The sequence below is a fragment of the Schistocerca nitens genome, chromosome 1, assembly GCF_023898315.1.
Source record: "Schistocerca nitens isolate TAMUIC-IGC-003100 chromosome 1, iqSchNite1.1, whole genome shotgun sequence".
NCBI classification, from domain to species: domain Eukaryota; kingdom Metazoa; phylum Arthropoda; class Insecta; order Orthoptera; family Acrididae; genus Schistocerca; species Schistocerca nitens.
Genome location: NC_064614.1, coordinates 1,257,258,491 through 1,257,274,573, shown reverse-complemented (window position 1 = coordinate 1,257,274,573; position 16,083 = coordinate 1,257,258,491). Strand labels below are relative to the sequence as shown.

At 42.4% G+C, this 16,083-nt stretch overlaps 1 protein-coding gene across 3 annotated transcripts in view; it reads left to right on the top strand.

Annotated features, from left to right (window-relative positions):
• Positions 1 to 16,083, top strand: part of LOC126239825 (nectin-4-like) — a 470,862-nt gene that overhangs the window by 166,759 nt on the left and 288,020 nt on the right. For all 3 annotated transcript variants that reach the window (XM_049947887.1, XM_049947888.1, XM_049947889.1), the window contains exon 2: positions 15,868 to 15,958. In XM_049947887.1, the coding sequence (XP_049803844.1) occupies positions 15,901 to 15,958 (58 nt within the window). In that variant the 5' untranslated portion in view covers positions 15,868 to 15,900. The remainder of the gene's footprint in view (positions 1 to 15,867; positions 15,959 to 16,083) is intronic.

Sequence of the window (16,083 nt, the reverse complement as noted above, 5' to 3'; positions counted from 1 at the left end):
CTTGTTACTGGATATAAAAACCATTTTTTCCGAGACTAGTAGAAACCTTGTGCACTGATGAACCACCTGGGTTGAAATCAGGGGTAACAATGTCGAGAAACAATGTCACTGCAAGTTTGTACCGTACTGGCGAAATTATTTTTCGGATATTAGATAACAGCAAGCTTACTTCTCAGCCAGATTCATTAAAGAATCGTGCTCCCTTGTATAAAACAGCTGCGTCTTAAGAAATCATATATTTCAATGCTTTTGACGTCAGACTGCTGAACTATATGTCGTACAACAATGGAACTTTGCGGGTGCACTTAATGGTGTATGTGGGTACTGTCTACAGAGTGTGTTGGGAACAGAGGTAACTGTAAAGAGATACTAAAAAGTCACGCCTGCTGCTAAAGTTTTAACGCATGAACAGAGAAAATGAAGTACACGAGGAAACTTATTCTTCTAACCTCCGATTGTTGTTGTTGTGGTCTTCAATCCTGAGACTGGTTTGATGCAGCTCTCCATGCTACTCCATCCTGTGCAAGCTTCATCATCCCCCAGTACCTTCTGCAACCTACATCCTTCTGAATCTGCTTAGTGTATTCATCTCTCGGTCTCCCTCTACGATATTTACACTCCACGGTGCCCTCAAATGCTAAATTTGTGATCCCTTGATGCCTCAAAACATGTCCTACCAACCGATCCCTTCTTCTAGTCAAGTTGTGCCACAAACATCTCCCCAATCCTATTCAATACCTCCTCATTAGTTACGTGATCTACCCACCTTATCTTCAGCATTCTTCTGTAGCACCACATTTCGAAAGCTTCTATTCTCTTCTTGTCCAAACTAGTTATCGTCCATGTTTCACTTCCATACATGGCTACACTCCATACAAATACTTTCAGAAACGACTTCCTGACACTTAAATCTATACTCGATGTTAACAAATTTCTCTTCTTGAGAAACGCTTTCCTTGCCATTGCCAGTCTACATTTTATATCCTCTCTACTTCGACCATCATCGGTTATTTTACTCCCCAAATAGCAAAACTCCTCTACTACTTTAAGTGTCTCATTTCCTAATCTAGTTCCCTCACCATCACACAACTTAATTCGACTACATTCCACTATCCTCGTTTTGCTTTTGTTGATGTTCATCTTATATCCTCCTTTTAAGACACTGTCCATTCCGTTCAACTGGACTTCCAAGTCCTTTGCTGTCTCTGACAGAATTACAATGTCATCGGCGAACCTCAAAGTTTTCACTTCTTCTCCATGAATTTCAATACCCACTCCGAATTTTTCTTTTGTTTCCTTTACTGCTTGCTCAATATACAGATTGAATAACATCGGGGAGAGGCTACAACCCTGTCTCACTCCTTTCCCAACCACTGCTTCCCTTTCATGCCCCTCGACTCTTATAACTGCCATCTGGTTTCTGTACAAATTGTAAATAGCCTTTCGCTCCCTGTATTTTACCCCCGCCACCTTCAGAATTTGAAGGAGAGTATTCCAGTTAACATTGTCAAAAGCTTTCTCTAAGTCTACAAATGCTAGAAACGTAGGTTTGCCTTTTCTTAATCTTTCTTCTAAGATAAGTCGTAAGGTCAGTATTGCCTCACGTGTTCCAACATTTCTACGGAATCCAAACTGATCTTCCCCAAGGTCTGCTTCTACCACTTCTTCCATTCGTCTGTAAGGAATTCGCGATAGTATTTTGCAGCTGTGACTTATTAAACTGATAGTTCGGTAATTTTCACTTCTGTCAACACCTGCTTTCTTTGGGATTGTTGTTGTTGTTGTGGTCTTCAATCCTGAGACTGGTTTGATGCAGCTCTCCATGCTACTCTATCCTGTGCAGAGCTTCATCATCTCCTAGTACCTACTGCAACCTACATCCTTCTGAATCTGCTTAGTGTATTCATCTCTCGGTCTCCCTCTACGATTTTTACCCTCCACGCTGCCCTCAAATGCTAAATTTGTGATCCCTTGATGCCTCAAAACATGTCCTACCAACCGATCCCTGCTTCTAGTCAAGTTGTGCCACAAACATCTCCCCAATCCTATTCAATACCTCCTCATTAGTTACATAATCTACCCACCTTATCTTCAGCATTCTTCTGTAGCACCACATTTCGAAAGCTTCTATTCTCTTCTTGTCCAAACTAGTTATCGTCCATGTTTCACTTCCATACATGGCTACACTCCATACAAATACTTACAGAAACGACTTTCTGACACTTAAATCTATACTCGTTGTTAACAAATTTCTCTTCTTGAGAAACGCTTTCCTTGCCATTGCCAGTCTACATATTATATCCTCTCTACTTCGACCATCATCAGTTATTTTACTCCCTAAATAGCAAAACACCTTTACTACTTTAAGTGTCTCATTTCCTAATCTAATTCCCTCAGCATCACCCGATTTAATTTGACTACATTCCATTATCCTCTTTTTGCTTTTGTTGATGTTCATCTTATATCCTCCTTTCAAGACACTGTCCATTCCGTTCAACTGCTCTTCCAAGTCCTTTGCTGTCTCTGACAGAATTACAATGTCATCGGCGAACCTCAAAGTTTTTACTTCTTCTCCATGAAATTTAATACGGACTCCGAATTTTTCTTTTGTTTCCTTTACTGCTTGCTCAATATACAGATTGAATAACATCGGGGAGAGGCTACAACCCTGTCTCACTCCTTTGCCAACCACTGCTTCCCTTTCATGCCCCTCGACTCTTATAACTGCCATCTGGTTTCTGTACAAATTGTAAATAGCCTGCCGCTCCCTGTATTTTACCCCTGCCACCTTCAGAATTTGAAAGAGAGTATTCCAGTTAACATTGTCAAAAGCTTTCTCTAGAAACGTAGGTTTGCCTTTTCTTTGTCTTTCTTCTAAGATAAGTCGTAAGGTTAGTATTGCCTCACGTGTTCCAACATTTCTACGGAATCCAAACTGATCTTCCCCGAGGTCCGCTTCTACCAGTTTTTCCATTCGTCTGTAAAGAATTCGCGTTAGTATTTTGCAGCTGTGACTTATTAAACTGATAGTTCTGTAATTTTCACATCTGTCAACACCTGCTTTCTTTGGGATTGGAATTATTATATTCATCTTGAAGTCTGAGGGTATTTCGCCTGTCTCATACATCGTGCTCACCGGATGGTAGAGTTTTGTCAGGACTGGCTCTCCCGAGGGCATCAGTAGTTCTAATGCAATGTTGTCTACTCCCGGGGCCTTGTTTCGACTCAGGTCTTTCAGTGCTCTGTCAAACTCTTCACGCAGTATCTTATCTCCCATTTCGTCTTCATCTACGTCCTCTTCCATTTCCATAATATTGTCCTCAAGTACATCGCCCTTGTATAAACCCTCTATATTCTCCTTCCACCTTTCTGCCTTCCCTTCTTTGCTGAGAATCGGGTTGCCATCTGAGCTCTTGATATTCATACAAGTAGTTCTCTTCTCTCCAAAGGTCTCTTTAATTTTCCTGTAGGTAGTATCTATCTTACCCCTAGTGAGACAAGCCTCTACATCCTTACATTTGACCTCTAGCCATCCCTGCTTAACCATTTTGCACTTCCTGTCGATATCATTTTTCAGACGTTTGTATTCCTTTTTGCCTGCTTCATTTACTGCATTTTTATATTTTCTCCTTTCAACAATTAAATTCAATATTTCTTCTGGTTCCCAAGGATTTCTATTAGCCCTCGTCTTTTTACCTACTTGATCGTCTGCTGCCTTCACTACTTCATCCCTCAGAGCTACCCATTCTTCTTCTGCTGTATTTCTTTCCCCCATTCCTGTCAATTGTTCCGTTATGCTCTCCCTCAAACTCTCTACAACCTCTGTTTCTTTCAGTTTATCCAGGTCCCATCTCCTTAAATTCCCACCTTTTTGCAGTTTCTTCAGTTTCGATCTGCAGTTCATAACCAATAGATTGTGGTCAGAATCCACATCTGCTCCAGGAAATGTCTTACTTTTTAAAACCTGGTTCCTAAATCTCTGTCTTACCATTATATAATCTATCTGATACCTTTTAGTATCTCCAGGATTCTTCCAGGTATACAACCTTCTTTTATGATTCTTGAACCAAGTGTTAGCTATGATTAAGTCATGCTGTGTGCAAAATTCTACAAGGCGGCTTCCTCTTTCATTCATTCCCCCCAATCCATATTCACCTACTATCTTTCCTTCTCTCCCTTTTCCTACTGACGAATTCCAGTCACCCATGACTATTAAATATTCGTCTCCCTTCACTACCTGAATAATTTCTTTTATCTCGTCATACATGTCATCTATTTCTTCATCATCTGCAGAGCTAGTTGGCATATAAACTTGTACTACTGTAGTAGGCGTGGGCTTTGTGTCTATCTTGGCCACAATAATGCGTTCACTATGCTGTTTGTAGTAGCTAACCCGCACTCCTATTTTTTTATTCATTATTAAACCTACACCTGCATTACCCCTATCTGATTTTGTATTTACAACCCTGTAATCACCTGACCAAAAGTCTTGTTCCTCCTGCCACCGAACTTCACTAATTCCCACTATATCTAACTTTAACCTAACCATTTCCCTTTTTAAATTTTCTAACCTACCTGCCCGATTAAGGGATCTGACATTCCACGCTCCGATCCGTAGAACGCCAGTTTCCTTTCTCCTGATAACGACGTCCTCCTGAGTAGTGCCCGCCCGGAGATCCGAATGGGGGACTATTTTACCTCCGGAATATTTTACCCAAGAGGACGCCATCATCATTTAATCATATAGTAAAGCTGCATGTTCTCGGGAAAAATTACGGCTGTAGTTTCCCCTTGCTTTCAGCCGTTCGCAGTACCAGCACAGCAAGCCCGTTTTGTTTAATGTTACAAGGCCAGATCAGTCACTCATCCAGACTGTTGCCCCTGCAACTACTGAAAAGGCTGCTGCCCCTCTTCAGGAACCACATGTTTGTCTGGCCTCTCAACAGATATCCCTCCACTGTGGTTGCACCTACGGTACGGCCATCTGTATCGCTGAGGCACGCAAGCCTCCCCACCAACGGCAAGGTCCATGGTTCATGGGGGGAACCTCCGATTATCATTCCTAATTTCCCCGATCACTGTCATTGATTTCGGTGTCGAATTTCATTCCTAATTTTCCACATCCCTGCAGCTAATTTCAATGTTCACTGGTGGCTCGTAAGTAAGGGATACGAGTGATTTAAGAACAACACACCTGATTCCAATGGTTGAACTACATCTAACCGATCTCCTCCACTACCGATGATGTATGACCAAACCATGACCGTTCCCATCGTCCATGAAGTTCTCAGGAAGTCGTCACTTTAGGAAAGGACCTCTTCATTATCAACTCCCTCCTTCCGAAACGGGTAAGTAACGGCATGTAGAAACAACAAACAACGGCAAGCAAAACCTGACAACAGCTCTACAACAATACGTATACGTGACAATGACATGAAAACATAAAATCCGTCAGAAAACAATACGACGTGAAATTGCATAACGCAAATATCAACAATAAATGTAACTCCAACTTAAAAATCGAATAATATAAGTAATTACGTGACCTCAAAGCATGAAGGATGTCTTGAGCCTTTCACAGAGCAACCACTAGAGTTTTCTTCTATCCACCTAATGCTCATTTGCGTATCGGTCAATCGAAGCCAGCTTTGGTACCGCATCCGCGATACCCTTGAATGGTTTAATCCGACTGTCGCGCACGACAAACGTTTTGATATAAATCTGTACCATAGTGCTAACTGGTGTGGTCATTTCCACGAGTTGATACGTCTTTCCCTTTGGTGTACAGGGGTTGGTCACCAATACCCATTACCGTATACGGTACTATGGTAGTCTTTCCATGTGCCTATTCTACTGTTCCTGGGGTTTCAGAATCTTTATGTTCGCTTTTTCAGTATTTTGTGCTGATTGCCAGTGAGAAATGTTTAAAAAAGGTTTGAAATTATCCATACTGTTAGTTCGAAGGTGCTAAACTCAGTCATTTTCAGACACGGGATGAGTATTATCTGAGGAATTTACGCACCATATACACAGTTTCTGTTATACTATTTGCTTATCGTGTTAAACGTTTAACGTGAAATTATACCTCTTAATGAGTGCGTTATGGCAGCATATTAATTTGAATTCAGTGACAACCCAGTGAAATATTGGAAGCTATTTTCTTTTTTTCTCCAGGAAGCCGTTGAAGTGAATGAATAACGGAAAGCATTAGTCGTTCAGTAGCGTAGATTAGTTTGAGACAAAATGAAAATTATTAAGTTGGTCATACGAGACTAATGTGATGCATTTTAAGAAAACTAAGTGTTCTAGAGCAACCCAAATCATTCTGCAGTAAAAATTATCTCTCTCAGTACTTTTAAATATTAATTTAGGAACGGGAACAGCAACTTGGAATCGAATCTGGAATGTGGACATCTCGAGCCAGAAACTAACTATTGGAATTCGCTCAACGAAACATTAGCACAATAATAAATCCAACTTTTTTAGCAGCAGCTACTGCTGTCACGCCGCAACATAGCACGCCACACGGAAAATACATGATGGTGACTATTTGTTACTTTTTTCCTATCTTTGTAATATAACATTTTTAACGCAGTGGAATAGCGCAAATAGAATTGTTTGGAAGGAGAAAGTTTTCCCTGCTACGAGCTGCATTTAGGTGAAGGGAAATCGACCGTGAAAGAGAAAAAGAGTCTTGGAGGACAGCGTATAGGGAAAGCACGGGTGGTTGGTCGGTGGGGGAGGGGGTGGGAGAGGGGGGTGGTGGCAGGCTCTCACGGGAGAGTGCTCACACGCCTTGGGGGCGCGCAGGTCTGAGGGAGTGAATCTGAATACCTGAATGCATGAATGACAAGGGGTGGCGCTGCGGGCTGAAACCTGTCTCCCTGGGAGAGGGTGAAGGAGGAGGCACGGCCGCCCCCACTTTCCTACCGCCCCCTCCCCCAGCCCACCGACCACCCTTCAACAGCCCTTTCCAATACAGGAGGTAGCGCGCTTTTTTGTCGTACCTGGATCGGCACCGTCTTCAGAGAAAACACCGTTCCTGTTGGAGGTTGCATAGCCTGTCTGCCTATAATGCCGGCTTGTGCAGCGCTCAAGCGTACCGGAGCCAACCTAGTACAGGGTATCCCGACACTGTCTGGGCCTCGTTCATGTTATAGTATGCCTAGGAAAATAACTAAGATATCTGTATTATTAATGAACTGAGTACCTCTGCGATGCCAAAGATGGAGCTTTCCCAGCGACACTGGTGCAAATTGGTCACAGATGGCTCCACCCCTAGGGTTGGGTGTGAGACGGGGTGGTATCTTTAATGATCAAAAGACGTGTGGACAATCCGCTTTCTTATCTGGAGGAATGTTTGTCGAAAGTCACGCATCCAAACACGATAGAGTGACATCTTAAATACCGTGTCGTCGTTTGAAAAGCAAAGGTGCCAAAAGGTTGTTACTTCGCAACGGAAAGACAAGAAATTATAGTCGCTGAAAGCCACATAGACGAATGAGCGACACCGGCTTAGCCACAGCCACAAACGTTTTGCTACGCCACCGTAACGGCTCTTCTACTTCCGGCCGAGCACACTATCGCTCAGCCCACTCCGTCATCATTGACTTAGACAACAGCATCGTCTTACAGTAGGCTCAGGTGGTCAACGGTTCAAACCTGCGTCCGACCGTCCTGATTTAGATTTTCCGAGATTCCCCTAAATCGCTATAGGCAAATACCTGAGTGGTTCCTTTGAAAGGGCACGGCTGATTTCCTTCCCCTTCCTTCACTAATCCGAGATTATGCTCCGTATCTAATGACCTCGTTGTCGATGGGACGTTAAATACTAATATCCTCCTCCCCCTCCTCATAGCAGCCCAGCTGTGCTATCGATGTGTTCGTTAGAACACTTCCTGAAAGTTATTGTTAAATTTACCCTGAGAAAGGTTTATTTTGTCTGTATAAAGTGATATGTTAATGTTAAGAAACCGTTTTAAATGCTCATGAGATTCCTGTGGAAATGGATCGTACAATGAAGAGTAATTCTTCTTACCTTTGTTTCAACAAAGTCAACTAATAGTTTACATGTTACAGTATTCACTTTGTCTCCTCCCAGAGCTACGTGATGAACCCACCGTTATACCGAGGAGTGTATTTTCTTCCAGTGTAGCACACAGTAAATGTACAAAAATGTCTATAAGAAAATTTCGTCTCTTGCATGTCGGTAGGAAAGGACGTCAAAGGTATGCAATTTAGCCACACTACAATCCCATGTACAACAAGTACTTCCATTCAATAGTGTGGTACTGTGCTGCCCATTTCGTGCAATGGGTGGAGCTTTGTATTAGAATACTCTAGTTCGGGAGTTCTATTCAGGATATAGTTGTAATTTTTTACTACCTAGCGTTCGACTATGTGATGTAGCGCCTGATTCCTTAAACATTATACAGCGGCAGGTCTTACACAAAACAAGTGCAGTAACTTAGTATCGACGTAGCAGTGAGAGTACATTGTTTCTCGTTATTCCACTTTTAATGAGTTATCCACCGCTGAGGTTCTGTTTTGTGCACCGGAGTTCACGTTGCTTAAATCCCCTAGACTTATAGGGACAATTGAAGCAGCACGTTTATTCACCTCCGCTGATGACTGTGCAAGCACTAGCAGCGCCCATTCATGTTGATGTGTTACCTGGGGATTCTGCTATGCGTCGAAGTGTTCTGATCAGAATGATCCAGAGAGTCGCTAAATGTTTGGAGATCTTTGGTGGTCGCTTTCAGCATTCGCTCTGAATACTAGGTATTACGTTTCGAGTAAAAGATGCTGTCACTGGTAGTATGTTTAATATTGCAACTGAACACTCTCACTTAATGTTGTATGTACCTTTAACGTGGGCTCATTGATACGTTTTGTAATTGTTTCCATTATAGGGCTGGTAATTTATATTTAATTGATTTTTACCACCGGGAATATTTCTGACGTGTCTGACGAATAATTATGTTAAACGTCGAAAACAGGATTGTTCTAGAAATAGCATCGTTTATGAAACTGTGTATACTGTAAAATTATTAGCTACATAAAAACTATAAAACAAAAAAAAATACTCCTGAACGAGGAATAAAACTTTCTAAATTGAGTTTTCTGATGAGAAACTGTATCCGTTACAGTAATTTGGCAAACAGAATTAAAATTACGAATGTAGATAAATGTAGATACCTCTCGTAAATGTTATTATAGAGTTCCCACATTATTTTCAGTTGCCAAAGTGCCTTTCTTCGTTCCATTCTCTACCGAAAAAAATTGGATGGCCATGTTAAAACGTGGGTAGATACCTCTGGCAAGTACCGAGGTCTGGAAAATGATAGGTAGGAATCAACAAAAAAATTCCACCAACAGCAGCCTCTAGAACCTCAGCAACTTCACAACTTCCAGGAGGCAGTATTTAACGGTGCTCATATACACGTCATATTCATTGATATCCGGTTGCGACTCGTCACATTTCTCACAAACTTTTACGAGCTTATGTAATACGATATGAGCTTTATCATCGCATTCAAGAATTCCTAGCAAACTGAAATGAACACTGTTTTTTGTGTTAAAGGAGATAATAGATGTGGAAGGAATATCTGAGGTGTAACTGTTCTGCTGCACTTCTCTGAGTGGACTGTTCGGAAATATCCGTTACGAATGTCTAGGACTTGTAGAGTGAATTGAGTACGTAATATTTTGATTAAACCCACGTCCTGAAACTTACCGTTGCCGTTCTACACCGGTTCAGTTCAGATGTTTCAGTCATCTTCTTCTTCTTTAGGAACTGAATTCGGCGTAATGTAATACAGTTATTAGGTAACAATTCGAAAAGAAACAAAAAGAAACATCCATTTATCACTTAAGCACATTTGTTTGTATTAACACTTAAACATTATTTTTACTTTATTAAAGAAAATTACGTGCAGAATATTACTGATGTATTACACCAGTGGCATGATGTGGTGACCACCAATGTTGTTACAGACATTGTACCTACGAAGCATGTTCTGGTACCCATTCTCGATCCCACTTCGTGTCTCTTCAGTTTCTAATGCAACGGCCAGAACTCGTACCAGCAGATTTTCCTCTGACTCTGCAGAAATGTCGTATATTAAACTTGTGTTACGACCGTACAAAAAGTAACCCATAGGAGTCAAAGCCGGCGATGGCGGCGGAGACACAATTCGACAACCTCGGCCTATCCATCTTTCACCATATCGTCTGTTGATAAGCCTCTGAAACGCACGTGAGAAATGAAGGGGTACGGCATCATGCTGAAACCACATTTATTAAAGGGCATCCAGTGGCACAGCTTCTAAGAACGGGTCCATTAGAATTTAGAAGCAGATGAAGTATGCGGGACATGGTACCTTGAGTGAAAGGAGGTATGGCCCAATCACGTGAGCGTATAGAATACCTGCTCACGAGTTAATACCGAATCGGTGCTGAAGTCACTGAACATGTGTGGCACAAGGGATTTCGTCTGCCCAGACTCGGCTGCTTCGCGAATTTAGACCTCGTCGTTGTAACAGGGCTGTGTCGCTACTGCGGTGTAGGAACCAGGTGCATCAGACAACGCGTTGTGGAGAATCGGTTGTATCCACTGCGTGTACCTTTTGTAAGTGGTACGGACATAATTGTTGCTAATTCAGACGATAGTGTGACTATCTCCCACTGCAAGCGCAGTTGTCCGACTACTCGTTGACTTGTTCTCTCCAGCGCGATGCAGTACATCTTCAAATTTGGCCGTGCGGCATTGGCAAGAACACCTCAGTGCTGCCTCCTCGTGGTACGTGTTTCTCGGAGCCATGACGTTACTTGTGCACAAAGTTTTTGCGATGACGTGCTACCTTGAGGGAAACGTTCATGTTACAGCCGCCTAGCAGCTTTGCCGGTACCTCTTCGTCATACACAAAGTGCATGCCTTTGTGTTACGGAGATGTATATCAAAAATGGCTCTGAGCACTATGGGACTCAACTGCTGAGGTCATAAGTCCCCTAGAACTTAGAACTACTTAAACCTAACTAACCTAAGGACAACACACACAACCATGCCCGAGGCAGGATTCGAACCTGCGACCGTAGCGGTCGCGCGGTTCCAGACTGTAGCGCCAGAACAGCTCGGCCACCAGCGGCCGGCGGAGAGATGTATATCGAACAATGTTTACTGTATTGGAGACGCACAGGCACTGAATAGGTCTCGCAACAGTGCAAACGTTAAAGGACAGCAGGTGACAGCCTGACTCAGTACAAGTCACCTTGTCTACCTTACTGCATACCACGACAAACAACTCCTCTTTACGTCAACAAAGGTGGATGTATTACACATCTGAACTGAAACCTTTGTAGAACAGAAACGGTATATCTTCGGTCATGTATTCCTATAAAAATATTATGTAATTGCTCCCCTCCACAAGTCCTAGAAGTTATTGTATAAATGATGCGGTCGATGTATTTGGTAGATCCGTGAGGAATTTCGCGGATGATGCTGTTTTCGGTAGGAAAGTTGCAACCCCATAAAGCTGTATCGAAGTCGAGCGTCCTGCTCAGGATTGACGGTTGCTGCGGGAAATCTAAAATTCGCTCAGAACAAATATCGGTAGAAAGACCGCGCAGTAATCGGTGGAAACTGCGAATTTTGTTCGATTACGCGATTAAAGATTAATCACTGAGAATATTAACAACCATGAACTGATTGTGTTATTTGAGTGTGCGTCCGATGTTACAAACTAAAACAACAGTATGGATTTCGCAGAAAGAAAAGCAGATGCAACACTTCGTTGGAAGAATTATCAGGGAACGTAATTTACCCGTTAAAGCGCTATGTTACTATAACACTTTTGAATATTCTGTATTACTGCTCGCCAACCGGGACCCTTACCAGGTGCAATCAAGAGGAATCAGACAACGTGCAAAGGAGAGCAGCATGTTTGGTCACTGGATACAAGAATTGTAAACATGAGCGTGTTGCGTGGATGCTCATCAAATTACAGCAGGATGCTGACAATCGCGCACAGGTTTTCGGTTAAAGATTTCGAGATCATATGTTCCAAGAAGAGAAAGACATCACATTAACCCATTAACAACGCTCGAAATGTTAATGATACGAAGGTAGCGGATACTTAAGCTCATGCGGTACCGATATACTATTTTCATGCTCCATTTACTAATGGAACAGAAAAGGAGAGAATTTGTAATGGTACCATTAGTACGCTTTCACACACACAGTAAGTTGCCATGAGAAGTATAAAAGTAAACGTACAATTCTGTCACTCTCAACGTCATCTGTGGAATATGACTTGAGAATTGTGCATTTCTTAACGTCAAATATATCAAGAACATTGGAACGACAGAATTTTACTATTAACTAATCTCGAATTACCTACAGAGTCGTTGTTGCTGTAGCGGTCTTCAGTCCAAACACAGGTTTGATGCAATTCTCCAAGCTAGATTATTCTCTGCAGCTCTATTCATTTCTGCATAATGATATTAACTTACATCCATTTCCACCTACTAACTGTGTTCGAGATTTGCTTTCCCCCTTCATTTTATGATTTGCCTCCCCACCCCAATCTCATTTATTTCCATTCCCAGGGAACTAATCATTCTTTGGTGCCTTAGGATGTGCCTCTTCAACCCATACCTTCTTTTAAGCGGTGGCATAAATTTCTTTTTCCTCAATTCGATACAGTACCTCCTTCTCTACTGTTCGATCTACTCATCAAATCTTCAGTATTATTATATAGAACCACATTTCGAATGCTTCTACTTTGCGTATCGCCCGCGATTTACTTCCCTACAAAGCTATACTCTAGACAAATACCTTCCGAAAAGAGTTATTGACATCAGAAATACTCTTCTAGCCATTGCCAGTGCGCATTTCATATCGTATGTATTTTAGCCATCATCAGTTATTCTACTGTCCCAATAGTAAAACTCATCAGTAACCTATAGCGCAACATTTTCCAGTCGAGTTCTGTCATGATCACCGGCCGGTGTGGCCGTGCGATTCAAGGCGCTACAGTCTGGAGCCGAGCGACCGCTACGGTCACAGGTTCGAATTCTGCCTCGGGCATGGATGTGTGTGATGTCCTTAGGTTAGTTAGGTTTAATTAGTTCTAAGTTCTAGGCGACTGATGACCTCAGAAGTTAAGTCGCATAGTGCTCAGAGCAATTTCAACCTTTTTTTTTTTTTCATGATAGCCGGGGACGAAATTTCATTTCCATCGTTTTACTTCTGTCGATGCCCACCTTATAATCTTTGTTCAAGTCACTGTCCATTCGGTTTAACTGACCCTGACAGAATTAGAATAATATCGGCAGAGCTCATTGTTTATATTTGTTCTTTCTGAAGTTTAATTCCCTTCACAAATATCTCCTTGGATTCCTTCACAACATGTTGAAGGTTACATTGAATCATATCTGGGACAGGATAAACTCTATCTCATTCCCTTCTTCTGTTTCATGTTCATCAGCATTTATAACTGCAGTCTGATTTCTGGACCAAGTATGACCATCGTTTTGATGAACTGTTCACACACGTTTCCTGTTTCCCATCTTCTGATGGTGAACAGAACGAAAGTTGTCGAACATTGTATCAGAAACAAGCTATCACTTCTCTAACGTGGGACATTTCGTCTTTCAACGTCGCTGAGAAAGACAACCTGCAGAATTAACATCTCATGACCACCTTATATCTGAATGATTACTGAAAAACACATACATCGTTAGGATACTCAGATACTTTTCAGTGAAGAATAACTGGACTCAGACACAATCATATACTCAGTTATCTACGATTAAATTCCTCCGTTCTGAAAAGAGGTTCCGACACATCAGCTGCGACGAGTAGAAGGGGAGAATGCCTCCCACACGGGCGGTCTTGGAGCCTCAGTAACAGCTGCGTAGGCGGGCTGAGCCGGCATCTCCGTTAGGAACCCCTCTGTTTGCCTTCCATTCACTCTCGCTGAGGACTCAGCGTTTTTTAATTGGCTCCTCGGAGGTACGAGGGAGGGGGCGGCTGGGGTGCTCGGAATGTTTACAGCTACTGGAATTTCTCTGGAATTGAGACTCGTTGCTTCTACTGACTTAATATACAGCCTGCTTGACCACGGGCATAATACCATCCTATCCTAACGCCGAGTGTTATCCACATAAATACCTTGTAAGCAAAATAGGACGACCCGGAAAATATTTCGTACACGTTAAGAGAGACACCCAAGCATACTTCGTCCACATCTAGGTGAGAGGATTAAGTTAGGCTACCTACATTGAGGCATATGAAATATTTTCTGGTTCAAATGGCTCTGAGCACTATGAGACTAAACTTCTGAGGTAATTAGTCCCCTAGAACTTAGAACTAGTTAAACCTAACTAACCTAAGGACATCACACATATCCATGCCCGAGGCAGAATTCGAACCTGCGACCGTAGCGGTCTCGCGGTTCCAGACTGCAGCGCCTAGAACCGCACGGCCACTTCGGCCGGCAAATATTTCTGGGCAAGTTCAATGTATCGTACTCTGTACTTCCTAATACTAATCCCATACTACGAATAGTATTAACTATAGTTACTAGTATTCACGCAGTTAGTCACTCTATTGCTTCTAGCAGACAAAAAATAACAAAATTGTATGGAATTCTGGAAGAACTACTAAATGTCACGAGCATTCTGCTACGATAATTCAGGACAACGTAATCTACTGCCCCTCAGGTGTGAGAAATGTTTCTTAGTGAATAAATGTATCTCGATTTTTCTTGCCTCCTGAGATCTTTTACAGTGCTCAACATTTCAACGACTTCCTGCGTATTCGTCACAAACGTCTTACCAGTAGGCTGCGTGGTACTTTCTTATGTAAAGTAGTTGCGAAATTACAGCGTGAAGACGTCACGAAGTCATGCACGTCCATATTCTATCAGAGATTATGACTGTAATGAAGGAACATTATAAACGTTGCTGTTTCCGTTAGATGGCAGGTAATTCAGCTTACCACTTTCTACTCTTCATCACTGAGCGCTCGTTCCCTTACACGCACTTAATGTATAGCCGCTTCACTGTTAGATCTCTTGTAGAACACTATGGTCTAAAATGTTCCTTTGAACGTGGTGTTCCATAGCCGTTGTACGAACATCCTGTGACTGCTAATGTGGTTCATCTCTCAGGCACATGCTCGCGAATAAGCAGAAAAATGGACGCAAAGATTTGACTTTGTATGTGCTGACTATCACAAGGGGCTCAGTAAATCTGTTCGCGCTCTCGACTGCTTACACATGCTTGAATGGTGACGAAAACCATTTCGGCTAGCTTCTGGAATGGGTATCAGAGCGTCGTAAAGCGACATAGCCGAAATTACACAGTCTGAAGCCCAGAAAACCATCCCAGTCTACATTTAGAGATACTCGGTAATTAAATAACAGGTTTATACCATGTAATCTGCAGTTAATATGCATTTCGAGACACATGTTATGAACTTCTATTTAGCCTTCCTTCCAGCAATTATCTCCCCTTACTACCTGTTCACCGTGTGCTGTTTTGTCATTATTTTATGTCGTTTCAGTGTACCATACGCTCTAGTGATTGCAAAACGTTGGATTTCGGATGGTGGTGCCCAGGAAATTGTGCTATCAACACTCAACCGTACTCACTTGAGTCAAAATACAAATCAGCCTCGCACGCATTTGATATTTACATTTTAATGTTGCGTCAAGCGCGAGGGTATTGCTATTGTTGGGTGCGCTGGCTTCCACGCCGAAATTCAGTTAACATAAAAGTCCAGTGACAGTCCAGAGAGATACCGTCAAATGAACAACTTTCGTGGTCTTTAGTGACGCAGCCCCTTTTCATGTTCTGTTACAGGTACACCAGAGAAGGAATGTGAGCCCAGGCGAGATGCTGCTGCAGATTATGGTGTGCTGCCTACTGCAGGGACACTCCGAGACGCGCGACAGTGAGTACTACACTGTGTGTGTGTGTGTGCGTGTGTGTGTGTCAGAGTGAGAGAGAGAGATTAAGAGAGCGAGTATGTGTGTGCCTAAAAAAGTTTCACAGTTTCTTTCAGGAGATAATACGAGT